Below are 21,946 nucleotides of genomic sequence, written 5' to 3' on the forward strand. Positions count from 1 at the left end.
AATGAGATACCATCTCACACCAGTTAGAATGGCGATCATTAAAAAGTCAGGAAACAACAGATGCTAGAGAGGATGTGGAGAAATAGGAACGTTTTTACACTTTTGGGGGGAGTTTAAACTAGTTTAACCATTATGGAAGACAGTGTGGCAATTCCTCAAGGATCTAGAGCTAGAAATACCATTTGACCCAGCGATCCCATTACTGGGTATATACCCAAAGAATTATAAATCATGCTACTATAAAGACACACGCACATGCATGTTTATTGCAGCACTATTCACAATAGCAAAGACTTAGAACTCACTCAAATGTCCATCAATGATAGACTGGATTAAAAAAATGTGGCATATATATACCATACTTTATGGAATACTATGCAGCCATAAAAAAGGATGAGTTCATGTCCTTTGCAGGGACATGGATGAAGCTGGAAACCATCATTCTCAGCAAACTATCACAAGGACAGAAAATCAAACACCACATGTTCTCACTCATAGGTGGGAATTGAACAATGAGAACACGTGGACACAGGACAGGAAACATCACACACCAGGGCCTGTCATGGGGTTGGGGGCTGGTAGAGGGATAGCTTTAGGAGAAATACCTAATGTAAATGTCGAGTTAATGGGTGTAGCAAACCAACATGGTACACGTATACCCTAGTAACAAACCTACACGTTGTGCACATGTGCCCTAAAACTTAAAGTATATAAAAAAAATCATAACAACAAACAACTGCATGTTGTTTCAATTAAAAGCAATCTATTAAAAACAACAGATTTCTCTAAAAAGTTTAACTTTAGGAAAATATTGACTCTGAAACCATTTTATAATTTGATGGGCTATTTGAAAACATCTTGAAGATTCTGGTTTTTATATCATTATTAATTTTCTCTATGTTCCCCTGTTCCAGTTTGTATTCTATAGGCAAATTAATGGTTCTATAGGCAAATTAATGTTAAAAACAAAAGGATCATCTGAGAGAAATGCTTCAGCTGTTCTTACTAATGGGTCTATACATACATATTTTTGAATATACAGGTGGAAATACATATTTTTACTACAAATGGAATAATTCATCTTAATTGGTATATTTTTAAGTTACTCACTAAAAATATAAAGTAGAATTTGAGAGAAAAGAGAGAAAATATAGTGTGTCCACTAGAGAGAATTAACAGGAATAAAATATACTTACAAAACAGTTAGAAAATAAATTATTAAGTATATTAGGATGAGAAGCTCATTGGTTCTTCTCAGTTTTTGCTCTGGAGAGATTATTTGTAGCTACATTTTTATATACTATTTATTTTGAGTGGCTAGGCAGAAAGATAGATTGACTCTTTTGTGGTTCATTTCAACAGTTTTCAAATTTAGCTTGGACATTGAATTAATTAGACTTTGCATAATGTTAATTGCTTGTATCTAAAAGAAATATTTTCTGTATGTGTTTGGCTGACAGGTTAATAACTGAATTGAGTAAATAACTGCCTGTCACTACTGGCTCCCAAATGTGACATTCATATTTCCTTTTATTGTAGGGGATAGAGTCTCGCTCTGTCGTCTAGGCTGGAGTGCAGTGGCACGATCTTGGCTCACTGTAACCTCCACCTCCTGAGTTCAAGCAATTCTTCTGCCTCAGCCTCCAGAGAAGCTGGCATTATAGGCGCCCACCACCATGTCTGGCTACTTTTTGCATTTTTAGTAGAGACGTGGTTTCACTGTGTTATCCAGGCTGGTCTCAAACTCCTGGCCTTGTGATCTGCTACTCTGGCCTCCCAAAGTGCTGGGATTACAGGTGTGAGCCACTGTGCCCGGCCCATATTTGTACAATATATAATACTTGATTTTAGCTAAGTCTTTACATGAAGAAAATGACAACACTGACACTTTGTCATTCCTCAGTATCTGTGGGGGATTGGTCCCAGGACCCCCTTCTGATACCAGAATCCATATATACTCAAGTCCCCAATAGAAAATGGTCATAGTATTTGCATATAACCTACACACATCTTCCCATATCAATCAACTCCAGATAACTTATAATACCTAATACAATGTAAATGCTCCATAAATAGTTGCATACTATATTGTTTAAGGAATAATGACAAAAATTCTGTGTATGTTCATTATAGACACAACCATCCATTTCTTTTCTGAATATTTTCCATCTCTGGTTGGCTGGATTCATTAATGCAGAACCCATGGTTACAGAAGGCCAACTGTATAGTCATGAGGAAATAATCAGGAAAAAGAAAACAGTAATATTCTAAGTATTACTTAAATTTTGGTTTTAAATCCATTTTAACATGTTTTCCTCCTGGAAATATTTTATGACTAAATTTATCTGCAAGTTGTAATCACCAAAATAGGGGTTAAGGATGCAAAATTGCTTGTTTTCATTGGTACTATCAACATTTTGTTATTCCTGAGTTCAAATGGATATATTTAAAAGCCTCTGCAACCGAGTACTTGTGACTTTTAGCTCAGTTTCTGTGAGATAAAAAAAGACACTATTTTAAATCAGTTTTATTTATTAAATGCTAGTTCCCTACAGAAACCAGCTATTATGCTATTACAGGACTCATAATGATCAACAAAACTGTAGTAGTTGTAATCTAGGCAATAAAAATGTAAGCATAAACTTTGGAAGCAGAGCCTGGGTCTAACCTGATAATACCACATGTATGCTATGTGACCTTATATAGGTTACTTACTCTCTCTGAGGTAAAGTTTCTTATTCAAAACATGATAATAATTTTACATAAATAACTAGATTAAATGAGCAAATGCAGGTAAGGCATTAAATACATGGTAGTTTTACTATTTTATATACGCCTCAGAGATTTCGGGCTCTCCAGGCAGGAGGGAGAAAATATTAGTTTTCTAATATTTTATATTAGATAATATAATAATAAAACATTATTACTATTATCAGAAGGAAGAAAAATACCAATAGCATGAAATTGAAATAAGATTTCCTAGCACTGAATTTTAAAAGAAAATGGTTTTTATATGAGATATTATGTAGGAATATAGTACACATTAAATAATGTAGTGGAAAATACATATTTTTCATGCAAGTAAAATAATTTTATGAAATCATAATGAAATACTATTGGAAAACATATGAAAAGTACCGTGTCCTATTAAATACGCATACTTTTGTTTACACAAGACCACATATTTATAGAAAATTTATTTCAAAAACCAAGGGTTCAAGAAAATCAGACTGTATATAATATTTGACCTAACACTATTCTGTTGATGTTACAAGCCTAATAGGAATTATTGCACACTGAATTGCAGGATCACAGCTGAGAAAGACAAAATTATTATATCTGAATAGACCATTAAATGACCTCTGAATTCTTTGACATATAATTAAAAATAAAAGTAGATTTATGCCCCAAAACTAATGCTTTGTTTAAATAAAAACAATGATGAATAAATATACTAAAATAAATAAACAGGCTAACAGAAGAACAATCAAAGATGCAAAAAGATTGTGTTGTGGAAATGCAATTTGCTAAGCATTTGAAAAGACACATGGACTGTAGTTATTGTCACATGGGCAGTTTTGAATTTTCATATGTGCACCTAAACACAGACACAAACACAACAGATATTAACACTATATTCTTTTTTTTCTTGAGACTATAAAGGAGCTGTGTCTAAAAGATAAGAGAAGAATCCATCAAAATGAAATGAATACACCGATACGGTTTGGATGTTTGTCTCCCCTACATCTCATGTTGAAATGTAATCCCCACTATTGGAGGTGGGACCTGGTGGGAGGTGTTTGGATCATGGAGGTGGACCCCTCACGAATGGCTTAGCACCATCCCCTTGGTGATGAGAGAGTTCTCACTCTTGAGTTCTCAAGAGATCTGGATATTGAAAAATGTGTGGCACCTCCCCCACCCTCTTGTTTCTGCTGCCACTGGCTCTCCCTTCACTTTCCACCATGATTGGAAGCTTCCTGAGGCCCTCACCAAGAGCATATGCCAGCACCCCACTTCCTGTACAGCCTGTAGAACCATGATCCAAAATAAAGTATCTTTTCTTTATAAATTACCCAGCCTCAGGCATTCCTTTATAGCAATGCAAAAATGGCCTAATACACAAACCAAATATGGTTTTCCACATTTAATGGAAGGAATGGAAGGTGCATTACTCTTTCTTGAATAGTTTCTCTACATTGGACATTTTACTTACAAGATTTATTTAAAAGCCTTGCAACAAATCCATGAAATAGGTATTTTCATTTCTGCTTTGTAGATAAAGAAACTGAGACTCAAGGAGATTAAGGAACTAGTCAACTGTTATATCGAAGAGCCAGACTTCATTCCCAGACATGGTTAAAATTCATGCCCAGGTTTCTCTCCCTAGTTAAAACAAGATTTGTAATAACAGCAAAGTTAACTTCCGTTAGACACTTTTGCTCAGTTTCTAGAACACAGGCAATCAAATAGTAGTACTGAATAAAGAATTATTGAATAAAATGCTACATCTATTTCAAAAGGCAGACAAATACCATTGCCCCTTCTATATTTGGATATCAACCGAAGAGTTGCTACAAATGATTTAAAGGATTTGTAAATGTCTATGGCATTGTCGAAGGAAGAGGAAAAAATTCTTTTGAAACAATGTGCTAAATTATTTAATGCTGCTCAAATAAGTGCCTCTGTCCTTTAATGCAAACACACACACACATACACACACACACACACACACACACACACACGGATATCACCATAGCTTCCTATTGCTTCTGGAATAGATTACTGTAAAATTAGTGGTTTAAAACAACACCAGTGTAATATTGTATAGTATGTAGGTCCAAATGGGTCTCACTGGGCTAAAATTAAGAGGCAGCAGGTCTGCATTTCTTTCGGGAGCCTCCAGGGCGGTATCTGTTTCCTTCTCTTTTCTAGCTTCTAGAAGCTGCCTGCTTGCATTCTTTTAAGCTTAGTGTCCTTTCATCAGTCGAATCTAGCAATGGCCAGTGGAATCTTCTGTTGCATCACTCTGACACTGACTGTCCTGCCTTCTTTCACTTATAAGGATGCTTGCAATTGCATTGAGTCCACCTAGATAGTCCAGAATAATCGCCCTTTTTAAATCCTTAATCCAATCACATCTGGGAAGTCTCTTATCTTATGTAAATTAACATCTTCCCAAATTTCAGAGATTAGGGCATAGATGTCTCAAGGGAAGGGGGGCATCATTTTGCACACAAGAGACATATTATTGTGTTCTTTTCAATGTAAAATTCTAAGGATATACTATATTTCAAAACAGAAATGTGTTAGGATGTTCCCAAATGAAAAATTTAGGAAAAACAAAATTCTGTTTTAATACAAATGTGGGAGCTCTGAAGCTCTTTTTATGTGCAAACATCACTGACAGGATGCTTTAATGGTAATACTAATCATTGAGAAATTTCTGGACTAAGTGTTTTCTGTGCATTATTTCAATTTACTCCTATAATAACATTGTACAGATTATTGATTGCTCACATTTTATCAGTGAAGATGATGAGGCTTGGAGGGATTAAATAACATGTGTAAAAGTACTCAACTAGGAGAAAGCATAAATAATATGCAGATTGAACCTGTAACAACATATAGATATAACTATTTCACTTTATGGCCTTAAATTTGAGTCATTTAAAAAACCTGAAATAATCTTTGAATAATTCTAAAATTTGTGATTTATGGGAAGTGGGGAGTAGGGCAATTTATTTCTATAGCAAAAAAAAATAATTTATTTGTATTTAGGTTTTAGGTATTTAGGTATATACTTCTATGCCTAGGACCACAAGAAAAATAAACATTTCACTGGGAAATTTCTAAAACTTTCTAAGTTTTTATAAATACCCAGGAAGCCGAGAATACAGATTGCTAGAATGGGGCCAGGGAAAGCAAACCTACTTCTAAACTGCATGAGGAAAATAATTTAAGGCATATGTAGATAATCTGGTTGGAATTAAAGCCTCCCAGTGGAAGTGTTTCTATATACATTCATTTGAAAATAACCCTTTCGCTCACCTCATGACAGCTTGAGGCAAAGTAAAAACAGTATGGATACAAGATGAGAAATCCCATTTCTATAAAGTTGAGGACTTTTTGATCTTGGACGAGGCAGTTGAATACAAGGGCCTGCTTTCTCATGTATAAACTGTAGACAAGCAATAAGACTACTTTGATGATTAAATGTCATAATAAACAGGTGTATGTTTATAATCACCATACACCTATAAAACATTAGAATTGTCTATAAAAAGTGAAAAGTGTTATGGTGTATATTCTATTTTCAAAACATTTGCATATTTTAATAAAAATTGATAAATTATGTGTAAGTGCATATAAGTGTATGTATATACACTATATAATAATATATTAGGATATTACAATATAATTGAAAAAGATAAATTTTTTTAAAAAATCAAAATCATGGGATAGATTATTTTAATTTTCTTCTTTTCGTATTTTATTTTTATTGTATATAATGATAAGTACTACTTTTCTAATTTAAAATAGTTAATGTTAATGTCATGATGGAAGACTAGAAGTAGAGAGAAAATAGAAGTCATAAAGCATAATGTACATGAAAATCTTGAATTGTATTTGTTCCTTTCTATGCCGTTTCTAAAATATCATCTCTTTCATCTGAAGAACATGTGGAGATATTATGTGCAAATCTTCATTTTTTTTTTCTTCATCAACAAGCCCTAGCTTATGCTAGTAAAGCATATATTTTTTTCCTCCTAAAATAAAATAAGAATTTGCTTGCTTTTTGTAAGAAGATATTTCCCTAGGTATATTTGATTTACTTGTGAAGATTCAACCAAGAAGCAATGAATAAAGAGAGAAGTGGCCTTGCAAGACACAATTTAATTATTATTTATCTATATATCTTCCCTGTGTTCATTAGTCATATGATATACAGCATATTAAATCATTCACTTTTTGCAGAAATTTTAGAAGCAATATAAGTGGGATCAATTTAACTACAACTACTTAGTGTAATGAACATTCTAAATTGAGCTTTTGGAAAGTGCTTAATTAATACTTGTAAAATAGGGGCTCACAGTTCTTGCAATGTGTAATTAACCCCAAGCATTATCTTTAATCTTCTCCTAAACTTCTGAGAGGAGAAAATAGTTTTTGAAGCAACATAAACCGATAAACCTTCAAAAGTTGGGGTAATCAGCTACTTACATTTTTGAGCACTAGTCACAGTATAAATGAAAATTAAAATTCTCTTACGATATAAAGTAAAAATTTAACACTGTAACTTTCAAGTAATATGCCACCCCTCTACACCGACCTCCATACTGCTTACCAAACAGTTAATTCAACCACATTTCAGCCCTAATAGGACGTTTTTTAAAATTTGCCTAAACAATATCACTTCCTCCTGTATTCTGGCCACAGAAGTCCATTTCCCCTCCTTGGGTTACTATCACCTCTACATTCCATGAGCCCTTAATAGAAATGCCAACTATTGTACTCTTCACTTCACCCCTGGCCAAGGATAGGTAACTCAAGCCAGGCCAATCAGATTCTCTCACTTTCAGATGTGTGATCCTTGAACTGACTGTCAGTTGCTTGAAGGTCATTGACCCCAGCTCTCTCAACGGCACTGCCCAAAAAGGAATTGTTACTTGAGTTTCTAAGATTGCTGAAGCCTCTCCATGTTTTTGTTTTTCCTTAGACCCTATTCAATTTCTCTCTTGCTTGCACAAGCCACCAAGTATTCCTCTGATATGATTCCCTTAGTATAAGTCAGTCAGAAGTGGTTTCTGCTGTTTCCAACTTACTAACCATGCCAAAAATAGTTTGGAATGACCAATTCAGTCCATAGCAGAGAATGGACACCATATCTTCCTACCTACAGAAAAGATACTGGATTCTTTCCTCCTGAAAGACATTATGAAATGTAGATTTTTCATTTTGTGTTGCAAAATTTAATTGAGTATTAAATTTTAGTATATCTTCTTTTTTATCATCATGGATTATTACATTATTTTAATCTTTTCTTGAAAAACAAGTTGTCTGCGTTTCTGTATGTATATTATCTGGTTGTCAATCAAGATAGGGATATTCAAATCTAAAACCCTCAAAAGATGCCTGGCTGCTTTTCTAACGTCACAACCTACAATCACTGGTAATACAGAGAATTCAGAGGCAAGCATGAGATATCTCTCTGTACACTTACTAAAGGAGTAGATGAAGCATATTTAGTATGTTCTTACTATAATTTTGTGTGGTTCGAACATATCACATCTAGTAGTAGTAATAAAAAACTACTTTTTTATAGAGTATTTCTTATGTCACAGTAAGTTAAGTACTTTTCAGGTATGGTTGTCCTTAAAATTCTCAAATACCCTTATGAGGTGTAGACATATTTACCCTAAGAGAAAATTGAAGATTACAAAGGTTAGAGAAGTTTGTAAAGATCACAACTGGGTATGCAATTCAGGCCTGATACCAAAATCATGGATCTTAAGTAATTTCTTACATAAAATTTTTGTGTATCTACTTTTTCTCTGCTGTTCTATTAAGGTAATTTTAAATGGGAACAATTTAATTGTTTAATAATCTGAGTTATATAGAATTTTCCTAGTATAGATTTTTGATAAATTTCTCCCTTACTGTTTGTCCTTTAAACTCAGGTATATCTGAACATTTATGAAATATCATCAAATAAGGATCATCTGTAAACAAAACTGAGCCACTAAACTGGTTAAAGTAGCCAACTTTCTTGTGTATTTTAATAAAACACAATTATAGCAACTTCTATTAAAGAGTCTTGATTACAAGCATATGCTGTAAGTAAATAACTAGTAACAGGCTTTCAAAATTGAAAGTGACAGCATTTAAAATAATGATTTCCTCTAAACTGCTTGTCTGTAATTATTTTTAAGATATTACATGGGGGACTAATTAGGTACAAGATACCAAGAGGGATAAAAACAGGAACAAGATTGATTAATTGAACTTACAAAAGTTCCTGGGAATAAAAAATGAATTAGATCGGGAAGAATTGACTACTAGACTTGTGTTTTGAATAATGATTAAAAAGAATGACAAGCTGAATTTCTGTTTCTTATCTCTGGATCATAAAATTCTCAGTTTTTGCTTTTGCATTGAAGTAATGTGTACATTAAATTGAAATGCATGCCTTATAAAAATGTAAACATTAACGAAATTAGGGAATATTTAAGAATAAATTAAAGTTTAAATTGTGACGATAAAACCAAAAAATCTTTTACCTACTTAATTCCCGTTTTCTTCCACATACAAGACTTTCATTATTTATTTGGCACTAGCTTTAGTTATTGTTGGCCCAAGTTAACTATTATCCAACATACTTTCTTTAGTCATAATTTTTCTGCAGTATCTGCAACATTTGGTGTTTCAGCCATTTTCAACTTTTCTTGAAACCCTCTTTTCCTTTGGCTAACAGGTCGTCACTACATAAATTGTATTCATTTTTTTGCACTGGGCTCTTCAATGGCTATTCTTTTCCTCTCATTCACTAAATGGAAGAGCTTTTCTGGAACTCAGTCTTTCATTTTTCTCTTGACAGCCTCAGAGAGACAAATCAGATGGCGCCTCAAGGGACCTTTTTTTTTTTTTTTTCCTGACAGCTCAACTTGGTCATTGGATCTGAGTTACCAGAATGGATCTAAACAGCACTTACCCCTGATACAAGCTTCACTAGCTCATCTCCTTTTAAACTGATCATTGCCTCGACAGGCAATGTCCTATCATTACATTGCCAGTGAATTTTTATTTACCTTTTTTTCTACATTTCCTTTATATTTGTAGAGTTGTAGTGTTTCCAGTCCCTGGTTTCTAGCTTTGAGCCCTTTCTGTGGTGTGTTCAGGCATGTGCAAATTAAGTTTTTCTCTGTGGTTTTGGGAGGTCAAGAGATACTTTTTCATTTGATGCTTTCTTTGCCTGGTTTCCTCACTTAAGCCTCATTATTTTACATTTATACCATGTGAGATTAGCAACCCTTTGCATAACAATTCCTTGATTTAAGTAATCATGCTATATGACCTTTCTTCAAAATCTACCTATCAGTCTTGAACACCTTGGGAAATCCAGCTCCTAGTTTCCTACAAGTTTTTAGATCTTATTCATGTCACCCAAGATCAAAAGTATAAAAGCATCCTTGATTTCTTCCTTTCTCTTTATAACCAGTCATCAAGTCCTACCAACTTATTTTTTGCAGTTGTCCTACATTTTCCTCATCTCACTGGCCCAATACTAGTTCTAGTTTGGCCCTGGCCTATTTATCCAATTCTTTTTAGCATTCATTCTCTCTCTCTCCAAGCTATTCTACATAACTGAGCTAACTTTTTCATGTTAATTCTCTGCTTTAAGAAACAAAACAAAGCAAAAAACTACAAGCAGCTAATCTTCCTATCAGTATTTCAAATAGTTGTGAAGAAACAACAACAACAAAATAGTAAACATTCAGATTTCCATTTTCCATTTCCAGATATCTTAATTAAGTAGGTTTAGAAAAGAGATCACAAAAATATGTTTTATTAAACGAGTATCTCAGGTAATTATCACCGGTAGTTTAAACAGCTGGTTTATGAGAAACACTATTTTATGATTCTTTTACTTATCTACTTCCTTTTGCTCTTCACTAACTTGTTTACCAGGATCGCAATTCACTGTCTTCTGAAGCCAATTTGAACCAATTGCCAATTAGAATAATTTTAAATGTATACACCAAGCTGCACCTCAACCACCTTGAGAACATGTTGTAGGATCTCCTGAGGACTGTGTCAAGGGCCATGGTCACTCATATTTGGCTCAGAATAAATTTCTTCAAATGTTTTGCAGAGTTTGAGTTTTTTTCATTGACAAAGTTACTCTAATTTCAAATCATGCATGCCTATGTCTCTTGTATATCAATTTAGTCATGTACTTCATGCTACTACTTATTGTTTATGCATAGCTTCTCCAACAGGATAGAAACTTCTTTAAAGCGCTAAGCTCACCTCGTGGATATATATCCCCTTACAACACTTAGGAAAAATGTTTATGTTTTGCAAATATGTGATATATATTTGTTAATTTAACATACTTTTCATTATCTCTGTGGCAGGAAAATAATGTTTTAGGGGCCATGTGACAAAAAAACAGAATCACATTGGATGTGCCTCAAAAATAAAGGGAACATACTTGTTGAAAGTGAAATAATAACTTAAAAAGTACTAGTCTGTTTGGAAGCTTTGTTCATATGTAAATGCAAGTGTGTGTATGTGTGTGTGTATGTGTGTAAAAATGTTAACATTAGTCAAAGAGTAAGAAGAATTACAAGGGGACCCACAAATCCTTTACCAATCCATGTAATATTGTCACAGATAATAAGTAATATCTAATTTCAAGATCAAAAGAGCATTGTCCCATTCATTCTTTACCACTTTTACCTTGGAATACACTAAATTCTATTGTTTGTCCATGTATCTATTATTTTATTACCACTTTATATGTTTAACCCACCAAATGTTCTTGCAAATCTGATACAAGTCACAATTCACTGTGAAGAATTATAAAATTATACTGTTATTAATTAGACCAGCTCAAAATCAGATACATTTTGGACAAAATCAATCATGAAAATATATGGTTAATTATAACGTGATCTTTTATATATACAATAAATATCAAAAAGGTAGAGTAGTACAACAATAGATATTATGACAATATTTCTTTGACTAAAGCATTAGAACATGGCATCAAACATAATTTACTAGACAATTTTTGTATTGTGCAGGAAAAGGAGTATATACTATTTTTGAAATATATCTTTCATCTTCATAGTGCTATCTATACTATTCTCTTCTTTGAGATAAAACTATCTCACAGTTTTATCTTCTCTGCTATCATCCACACGGCACCTGTGATAAAATCTGGGACAAGATAAAATTGAATAATAAATACTACATCTTTTTATTTGAAGAGAACTCACAGGCCAGTTGTATTTGTTCTTATATGACAGGGACAATAGATGATTAAGGAAAGTTTCAAAAATGAGATGACCTTTAAACTGACCCTTGTAGAATAATTGAGTTGATCTGAAAAACAGTGAAGAATGCACATTTTTAAAAAGAGAGACTTGTGGAAGCAAAGACATTTAGATGTAGACATTCCTTAGGGTTAAGTGAAAAGAATGCAATGAATATAGAAATTCAGAAGAGCAGTTACATAGGATATGCCCAGCAGAACTTCAGAGACTTGTGAAGTGGAGACAATGAAACCTTTTGAATGTTCACTCATATGTACATATTTTCTATATGGTACCTTTCTCCATATTTCTTTTTATTATTTAAGCATAATGCTGAAATTATTTTTGTCTACTTAATAGGAAGCTTTTATTTTTTCTTCTTTCAATAGTCAACCAGTAAGATCAGCTACTTGTTAAAGTTGGGAAAATAAGTAATTTTATTAACAGAAAACACTGTGTTATCCATAATGATAAAAATAAATAAAAACCAATCGAATAGCTATGCTAAATCTTTAGCAAGTTATTACTTTATAGTGAAGACCTGACTTTGATTATATTACAACAGAATGGGGATAGCCAATGCCTACAACCATAATCAATAACGAAGAATTAATGTGCTTTTGAAGAAAATTCTGATAATTTCCCTCATATCTATGATTGCTAAGCTACATTTTATGCTTATGTTATTCATGTAGTTGTACCTGTTTTCTATTTCTGGAAGTGTCGTTATTTCTGTAACATAAGTGACTTAATAGATTCCAGTTCTTCTGTGCATAGTTTCATTTGCATTTAACAGGGTTTAGTGTGCCTCTATTGAAATGAGAGTTTTTCTAAAGCAAGAGGTTTAGAGTGACTATTGTATCATTCTGGGGCCTCATTATTAATCAGTAATTAATACTCTATGGAAAACATAAGTTTGTAAAGATATTTGGCATTCAATGAATGGTCTCATTTTGAATCCCAATTTAAATTTGGACTAAAAAGGCTTAGAAAAAAATCTAAATTAATTACTATATTAATTATAAATATGTTTCCAGGAATGAAGAAAATTGTATCTCCTCTCTTTAGTTCCAGGCTTATTCTTAGGTATAAGAAGGAAAACTATTTTATGCATTCCTAGATTCTTCAATATTTTAATTTTGATTGCCCATGGAAGCAATATAAAATATTTCCCTCATGAAATATGGTTTTTCTCGTATTATATATGCAGAAATGCAATCTTTTTCTATTTTGAAAAGTTTGATTGTATATCATTGTCATCAGTTCAGCAAATCAATTTGGGATCAATGGAAGAGCACTGTTTCAATGCATTTGGTTTCAGAAATGTATTAATAATAGTCTATAACCATTTTTCAAATCACATTTCCCAGGAAACTTATTGTGCACAATGTAATTTGTTCTTGGACAATTTTATGCTATGAGTCCACTGGAATACATTTTTGTTTCGCTGAAAATATAGTTTTTTCAACTACGTATTTATATAAGATGCCTAACATTTCTGAAAGAAAAATGTTGTTAATATTATTGTGTTAATTTTCATAAACTGCTCCTCATATTTTAAAGTAAAACATTATTAATACAGTGTCTAAATCTGTGGCCATATATTTATAATATAAATATAAGGCTATGATCATTCCTGGGATTTTAGGACTAAAAAATAATATGTCACAGGCTACAATATTGTTACCCAAGTTATAACAGGGATGTTTTTGTAAGTCAATCAATCTTAAGTAAGGAGTCATTAGCATTATTTGTCACAGACCTTCTGTGTGAAACCATAAAAGTCAAAAAAATGAAATCCATTACAAGCTCGTACCCTAAAGCTAAAACATAAAATGAAATCAATAGCATTTGAGTTGTTTTACCACCAGTTTAAAGTTTATCTTAATTGTCTTGTCATTTATTCCTGATTGAAAGTCTAGTTATTGAATCAAAACACAATGACATATTTATAGAAAGCTATGGCTTTCTTTTTTCATGTTTAAAGATAATTATAATTTTACCATAAAGCAAAAATTGTTGCTTCAATTATGGAGTTACATAAATTAATCTGTGCTGTAAACTTGCATGTTACTGCTTTTGTTCTACATAAAAATAAAAGAATGGGAATGACTCTGTGACAGAAATATTAACATAAATTTCTATAGATGTTCTGGGTACAGGCTTCTTGACGCTTCTTTGGGACCAAATAACATTTTATCCTAAAAACCTAGGAGAGTTTGAGTTTTTCTGCAAAGAAAGAGACTGTAGATAGGAAAAGATGATTCATAATTTTGAAATAACGTATTAGAAATAGCAATGCATTCACGTTTGTATTTCCTTTTGAAACTAGTCCAATAGTCCCATAGACAGCTGTTTTCAGATAAACATAGAAATTGGTCCTTCTGCTGTTAAAGCTTAAAACTTTTATTTGTTTTATCTGAGTTCCTTCCTCAGGAAAGGAGGACCTTCAGGCCTGGAGGGGGGGAAGTATCAAATAACTGAAACTGACCAGATCACTGCCCCAGAGACCTCCTTGCTCCTCCCTAGTTCTTGTTTTCTTACACTGTTATGTTTCTTCACTGCTATATAAACCCTCTAGCTTTAGTCTATCAGGGAGATGGATTCAAAACTGAGCTCCCATCTCCTCAGCTTCAACACCCGATTAAAGCCTTCTTCCTTGGCAATACCTGTTTTCTCAGTAATTGCCTTTCTGTGCAGCAAGCAGCGGGACCTAGACCAAATTCCTGGTGTTTCATTAACACTGTAAAATGAAGATAATTATTTGATCAAATTAGTGGTCAATATTGGAGTAAAGGAAGAAAATAGGGATGCCTAACAGAATGAGACAGGAAGAAGAGTCTAGAGGGCCAGAAAGTTTGCAGTGCAGGAGGAATGAAAAATCAACACCTAATTTCTAGCTGAATTGAAGAGAGAGAAAACCCCAAAGCTTTTCAGATTCCCTGCAATTTCAAGTACTGGGAGGAAGCTCCTAAGCACATTCCCATGATTAAAACAGTGTACTGGCTCCATCTGTAGTAATGACTAAACCACTGTTATGTACAGGCTGCAAATCAGGGGTGGTGAGGTGGGAGTGGGCAGAACTGGGGCTTAGTTAGCAGTCAGCCCCAGGTGGGTTGTATGAGTGGTATGTGTGCTGTAAATTTGCATACTGTTAACATGATATTTAAAACACTTCACAATCTGGCCTTAATTTTCTAGACTTACTCATGCATTGGACAAATCTTTATTGGGTATATTTATGCGCCATGCATTTTAAGCTGTTGGAATACATCAATAAACAAAACAGATAAAAACTTCTGTCTTTGTTCAGACTAAATCCATTTTAACAATATCCACTAAATCCTGTTCTACAGTCTCACTGAAATAATATGCTTAATATGAACATATGGAATACAATTATAAAAGTCTCTTTTTTCTTTCATACTCTCTCTTTTATCCTGCTAATATGGGCTAACACTTTTCCTGCTCTTGAATAAAAGCTCAAAAAAATTTATAGTTTTTAAAAAATTGTTAATAGAAAGTACTATGGTAAAGGTAATTTTAAAAAGAATTTAAAAATGATTCTCTAGTTCAATATATTAATCTAATACTTCAAATTTCATTTAAAGGTAAAACTTTTTGTCCTTCCCCAGCTTAGATATGTTAATGGAAGTTCTTCTGCCTTTTGGGAAGAGTCTATAAGAGATTTCTTTTTACTTTTTTCTTTATTAACTACCACCACATCTTTCATTCACTAGCAGTTGATTTTTATCACTCAGACTTCTATTACCTGACCTTGGAGATGATGGAGAAAAGGCACATAAGGTAGGTAGCAAAGTTACTACTTAAATATTACTGTTGTGAAATGGTTGAATACTTTTTGGGTCAGACCTGGGTTTAAAACAGACATTGTCAGTGAGAGCATCTTCAGCACTGATATGCTTTCCTGCAGTAACTTCAGTTTGCCAGTGTACTTCAGTTAATTCCAGTTTGTCATTTTAATAGGAATTCAGCAGTCTATCTCTAGTTTTTGCCTTTTGCAGTATCATCACTCCTTCAGGTAATCCTATTGAACAGGATTTAAGAAAACTGGCGTTCACATGTGTCCCAAATCTGGTCCTTTGGGTTGGTTTGTGTATAATTATGTAGGCAAAGGACAGTCACAGGTTCTTTGCCTGCATACTTATAGAAGCACAGACCTATCTAGATGTAGCTGTAATATAATGTAACACTCCAGTCATTGTAATCCCTTGTTGCTCTTTTTCTCTCTACATTTATCTGATATGTCTCAAACATGGATTTGCTGTGCTAGGCCAATATAAGGGCACAATGTTTTTTTTACTGTACTTGCCAACATTCAACTTGAGAAGCGAAAGCATGTATTTCCCCAGACCTCGTTTTTTTGGGAAAGTACATCGTTGAAGTGAATTCAAGTACAACTTTACAACAACCCTCCCCTATAAAGGAATACTCACACAAAGTCACTTCTAAATTTTAATTCGCTTGACCATTTTCAATTCTCCTTGAGAGTAATGGTGTTCAGAGTGGTAAACCCTGTTACTGAAACACCATGGTTTTGGTCTAGGTTCTGCTACTTGCCACACAGATGGGCAATCACTGAGACAATGAGTATTACTAGGGAAGAAGGTTTTAATCTAATGGGGTGCTGCAGCTGAGGACGTGGGAGATCAGTCTCATGGAGACAGATCCCTCATGGCTTGGTGTTGTCTTCGCCATAGTGAGTTCTCACAAGATCTGGTTGTTGAAAATTGTGTGGCACCTTCCCCCACCACTCTCTCTCCCTTGCTACTGCTTTTGCCATGTGATGTGCCTGCTCTCCCTTTGACTTCCACCATGATTATAAGCTTCCCAAGGCCTCAATTGAACCACAGCAGATGCCAGCACCATGCTTCCTGAAAAGATTACAGAACCATGAGCCAATTAAACCTCTTTTCTTTGTAAATTACCCAGTCTCAGGTATTTCTTTACAGTAATGTGCTCTAATACAAAGAGATTAGCGAGAAAGTGATGAAAAGATATGAGAAGATTCAACACTTGTGTACTAGGAATCTCCCAGTGAGACAGGGGAGGGATGGAACTTTGGGTTCAGATCACCTCCACTAGAGCATTATTTCATGCAGTCACACTAGTCACCAGAACTTGCACCACAGTAAGGTGATGACAACATCACCCCACTCATGCCATTTCCACTGACCACAAGAGTTTGCAAGCTGTAAGTTACCTAGAGAAACCAAGATGAGGGACATTCCACCATACATCTTACTCAAGGAAGTTGGCCCCCAATACCCACATGCACAGAGGGCTAAAAAAATGACTGTGGTGGCAGGCGCCTGTAGTCCCAGCTATTTGGGAGGAGAAGAGGAGAATGGTGTGAACCCGGCAGGTGGAGCTGGCAATGAGGATCGCGCCACTGAGCTCCAGTCTGGGAGACAGAGCTAGACTCTGTATCAAAGAAAGAAAAAAAAATCACACCCAGCAGGGGAGATGTAACATGTTAATGAGATATGGGACACATGAAAAAGCATGTTATCAAACTATGCAAGTGCTATAAATTCCCCATCTCTACACGCTTCAATGTCACTCCTTTCATGGCTAGGCCTGTTAAAATTACTCTCTTGGCTATCTTCAAGGAGGCAGCAAGAGGACGTTCTCTCTTCTGGGCTGCTTTCCTTGTGCTCCAGCATAAGTTCCAATAATGTCTTGAGTCTGGGAAAGTTCCTTAGCCTTATGTCAGTTTCTATTACACGAGAGCATAAGAACCTGTGGCCAGTAACACCAGAATAGATGTCAAAATAATAAAAAATAATAAAAGCTAGAATTAAAAAAAAAACCTTAAGTGAGACTTGACCAGTTATACTATATATATAAAAAATAAAATGACCTGGAATTGCCAACATGTAGAAATATTTTAACAAAAATACTGAACTTTAAAGAAAAAATAAAGGCAATTATTTGGAAATTCAGAAATAAGACCAGTTTGTCATTACACTTTTTTTTACAGTAATGCTTCAAAGAATAAGAAAATGGAATGAAAAAAATTAATTTAAAAAAGAAAATGAGTCAAGTTATCCTGTCAAATTGGTCTTCAATGTTAAAGCCCTAAGATAAGCTTCTTTTCTTAATGCACCAAAACATAGGAAATAGTGTCCCCATAATGCTACATTGAGGACTTTACTTGGGAATGGGCTACTGATAATGAAATGACTGAATGTGTTATTGATATTATGAGGGATAAAACAATATGACTTTCAATTAGATGTGTGGGAAAATATAAGGGTTGAAGCAGAAGCATTGCTCACAACAGGAACGATATGAATAGGGCAAAAAAAAAAAATACAGTGTATCATATAATGTAAAAGTAAGTATTAGAACAACTGTCGGCAAATTACAGCCCTTTGGTCAAATCCAGCCTACAGACAGCCTGTTTTAGTAAAACGAGTTTTATGGGAGCATAGCCAAACCCTTTTATTTGCATATTATCTCTTCTTGCTTTTAAGCTACAATGGAGTAGAGTAGTTCTGACAGAGACCATATGACCCAGAAAACCAAACATATTTGTCATCTCAGTATTCTCATTTTGAGTGTACTAGTGAATCAACTCATTATTTTGAAAATCAATAATAAAAGGCAAGAATCAAAGCTTTTTTTTCCTTGTTTTTCCTATAGTTGCTGCACCTCAGAGTAACTGAATATTTGCTATGGAGATGTTTTTCTTTATAGAAATATTTTGGCTAACGAATATAGAAGTAATAAAAAGAAAAAAATAATGGATTTAGAACATTACTATTGGTGGTTGCTACTATCTGTATCACAAAAAGAGAATCAAAGAGATTTAATGTTTAAGGAATGAGTGAATATCACCTATGATTTATTTGTTTAAAAACAAAATCAAAAATAACCCGAATATGATTAAGCCTCCAGATATAACTACTTATTTCCTGGAAATAAAGGAAGCAGAAAGAACATGAAATGACCACTTGGAGAGACAGTAATCAATCCAGGCTTCAGAAATGTAGTCTCTTGCATAAATAAATATCAAGGTGAATAAAAGAGGGTGGTAGTGGTGAAGCCTACAGGTTAAAAGAGACTTAACAGACCTATCAACCAATGGCAATGTATAGACCTTATTTGAATTCTGATGTAAATACATGTTTAATATGAATTGGATATTTTTAATATGAACTATGTTTAATACCAACTGGATATATGTTGATATCAAATAATTAGCTACTTTTGGCAGGAGTAATCATGATATTTTCATTAAAGTTTAAGAGTCTTTAAGATATGCATATCAAAATATGTATAGGTTGAATGTTCTGACTCTGACCTGCTTCAGAATAATGCAATAGTGGGTAGTTGAGAGCAAAGATGAAAGACTATTTCCCAGGGCATGATTAAGTTGAATTAGGCAGTTGATACATAGAGGTTCACTGTAATATTCTCTGTAATTTTTGTATGTTTGAAATGTTCCAACTAAAAGGTTAAAATATTTAAATATTCCTAGTGTTAAACTTATGAAATGAGCTCTAAAATTTTACATTTTAATTAGTTTGCATTTAAATATTAAATCTAATCACATCATGGTTGCAGAATCTACTTTGAAAATAATTTCATTAACAAATTTTTGGTAAAGAAGTCACAATAAAATACTTCTCTAATGAATTAAACTTCTTATTTTTATTATCTTTATTCAAATGATATGTGGCAAGGCAACGAATTCTGCAGCAGAGATGAACATTCAGCTAACTAATTAATTAACCTCAATTTACATAATGGTCTTATTTGCATAGCTAATGGCCTGGGGATTGACTCTAGGCCATTAACAGTTATTAATTAATGAGATCAAATTAGAAATATATGGGTTTTTATTTCAAACTTAGGAGGCAAAGATCAGTCATAAAAGGTTAATAACAATATTCAAAGAATCAGGCAGTAAATACTTTAGCTTTTAGACTTCATGCATTTCTGACAGGATAATTCATGAATTGGTTTCACCTCTACATGCATACTGGGGCACATGGAAGTATATACATGTACATTAGATAAACTTTTATTAGCCTCAGATTTACATGTAAATTAAAGTAATGGGAGTTGTATTATATTCACATATAAGAACTTAATGCACCTCTATTCATAAAAACCACAGGTATTACTTGAGAAATATCAAGTTCTACAACCTAAAATTTTTCTTTCTTAAATTGTTCATTTGTTTCGAGTAAAGATTGCAGGTATAGTTTTCAATTAATCTTTCCCATTTATTTGTATTTGCAATAAAATAGGTTACATTACATAATTTAGAGCTACTTCAGCCTTTTCACTCCTCATTTATCCAATTCAGTTTACAATTAGAAGCATCCTCTATATTTTTAGAAACATAATTGCCTGTAGTTCGAAGAATTTAGAAACTCAAAGAACTTATCTGCTATTTTTAAACAATTTAATTATGTGAGTGATGCATAATTATTGAGGACAATTTAATTCCTTTTATTTCAAAGACACTTGTATAATCTGATTTTTCAAATGATTTGGTTGTACCTCTACAAGCAACTGAGCAGCTCTCTACACTAAATCAGTAAATGAGGTTTGCCATAAATGAAAAGGAGTGATTTCTTTTTATGATCAATTGCCAAATTGACACAGAAAAATTCTATCCTGCATCTTCTGCCTGTTGCTCCTGTCTTGCTTTCTTTCCTCTCATACTGCCTGGGTTCTCACTTTATGCCTCTCCCCTCTTCTTTTTTCCTCTTCCCCCTTCTAAGAAGGCTTGCTTGATGAAATGCCTTGAAATGATGTCCAGGGATAGTCCCCGGGTGAATGTTCCAGATCCTGTTTCTCACTTCACACTCTGCGCTTCTATTCTATTAATAGTTAAATTAAACCTGATTATCTTGAGTCTTCTAGATTTTAAAAGGGTTGCTTTGATTACAAAAGGATACTGCCTAAATGCAAAAGAGTATTACCTCAATAGATGGGAAAAGAATTATCGCATTATTGATAACATCTTTGAATCTGTGTCAGTTCCCTTCACAAATTGGCTTTTACATGCTTCTCTGTGTGGGTAAACGATATGCCACAGAAATGTTGAAGTTTAGAGTCACAGAACTTGGGCTTAAATCTGTGACGCTTTGTTTACTCTCATTTAAAAAAATTAATCTTTTTAATTATTAATAAAATCTTGCCTTTGTAAAAGGATAGTAATTCTCATTTCATAGATTAAAAAGGTAGGTTAAAAAGTGCAAATTAAAAATAAAAAATGATGCTATATACGAATTACAGTAAAGGTTGGTCACTAATTTTAAGATGAATTTTTCTTTTCTCTAAGAAAATATGTAAATACAAGAAGCCACACAATTTAGGCAATTTCTAGTAGTCATTCATTAAAAATATCTATTTCCCAAGGTTTATCCAGAGCTTTCACAGTGGGACTAACTTTTATTATTTAACATACACAGACAATGGTGGTATTTTAACAACATCAGATACACAATTTGAAAACGGTGTTTTATTTTCTTGACATTTCAGGAGTGTGAAATCACTCCCCGCATTGTCATATAATAGCTGTTTAAACAAATAGGCAATCATCTCAGAGTATTAATGATCTTTCTATGTTGTCCACTGAGAATGATATTTTAGACATATGTATTTCATTAAAAAATTAGCACAGACATCATACAATTCTCGTAAAAGCTTTAAGCAGTATAACTTACTTTTTGAAGGAACTCGGAGATTGGCAAGGACCACTTCCAGGGAATCAGCTTGGACTCGAAGAACATAGCTTGTCCTGGTCTCATAATCCAGAGGTCCATTCACATAGATAACACCTGTGATGTTATTAATTCCAAATGTATCTAGAAATTAAAATACAATTACCTGGTCATTGTCGTTAGGCTATAAGGAAAGAA

General features: G+C 33.6%; 1 protein-coding gene across 14 annotated transcripts in view; it reads right to left on the reverse strand.

The window, feature by feature from the left end:
• Positions 1 to 21,946, reverse strand: part of PCDH15 (protocadherin-related 15) — a 1,021,780-nt gene that overhangs the window by 111,306 nt on the left and 888,528 nt on the right. For all 14 annotated transcript variants that reach the window (XM_011938778.1, XM_011938777.1, XM_011938779.1 and 11 more), the window contains one exon: positions 21,752 to 21,892. In XM_011938778.1, the coding sequence (XP_011794168.1) occupies positions 21,752 to 21,892 (141 nt within the window). The remainder of the gene's footprint in view (positions 1 to 21,751; positions 21,893 to 21,946) is intronic.

Source organism: Colobus angolensis, unplaced genomic scaffold (genome assembly GCF_000951035.1).
Source record: "Colobus angolensis palliatus isolate OR3802 unplaced genomic scaffold, Cang.pa_1.0 Scaffold177, whole genome shotgun sequence".
NCBI classification, from domain to species: domain Eukaryota; kingdom Metazoa; phylum Chordata; class Mammalia; order Primates; family Cercopithecidae; genus Colobus; species Colobus angolensis.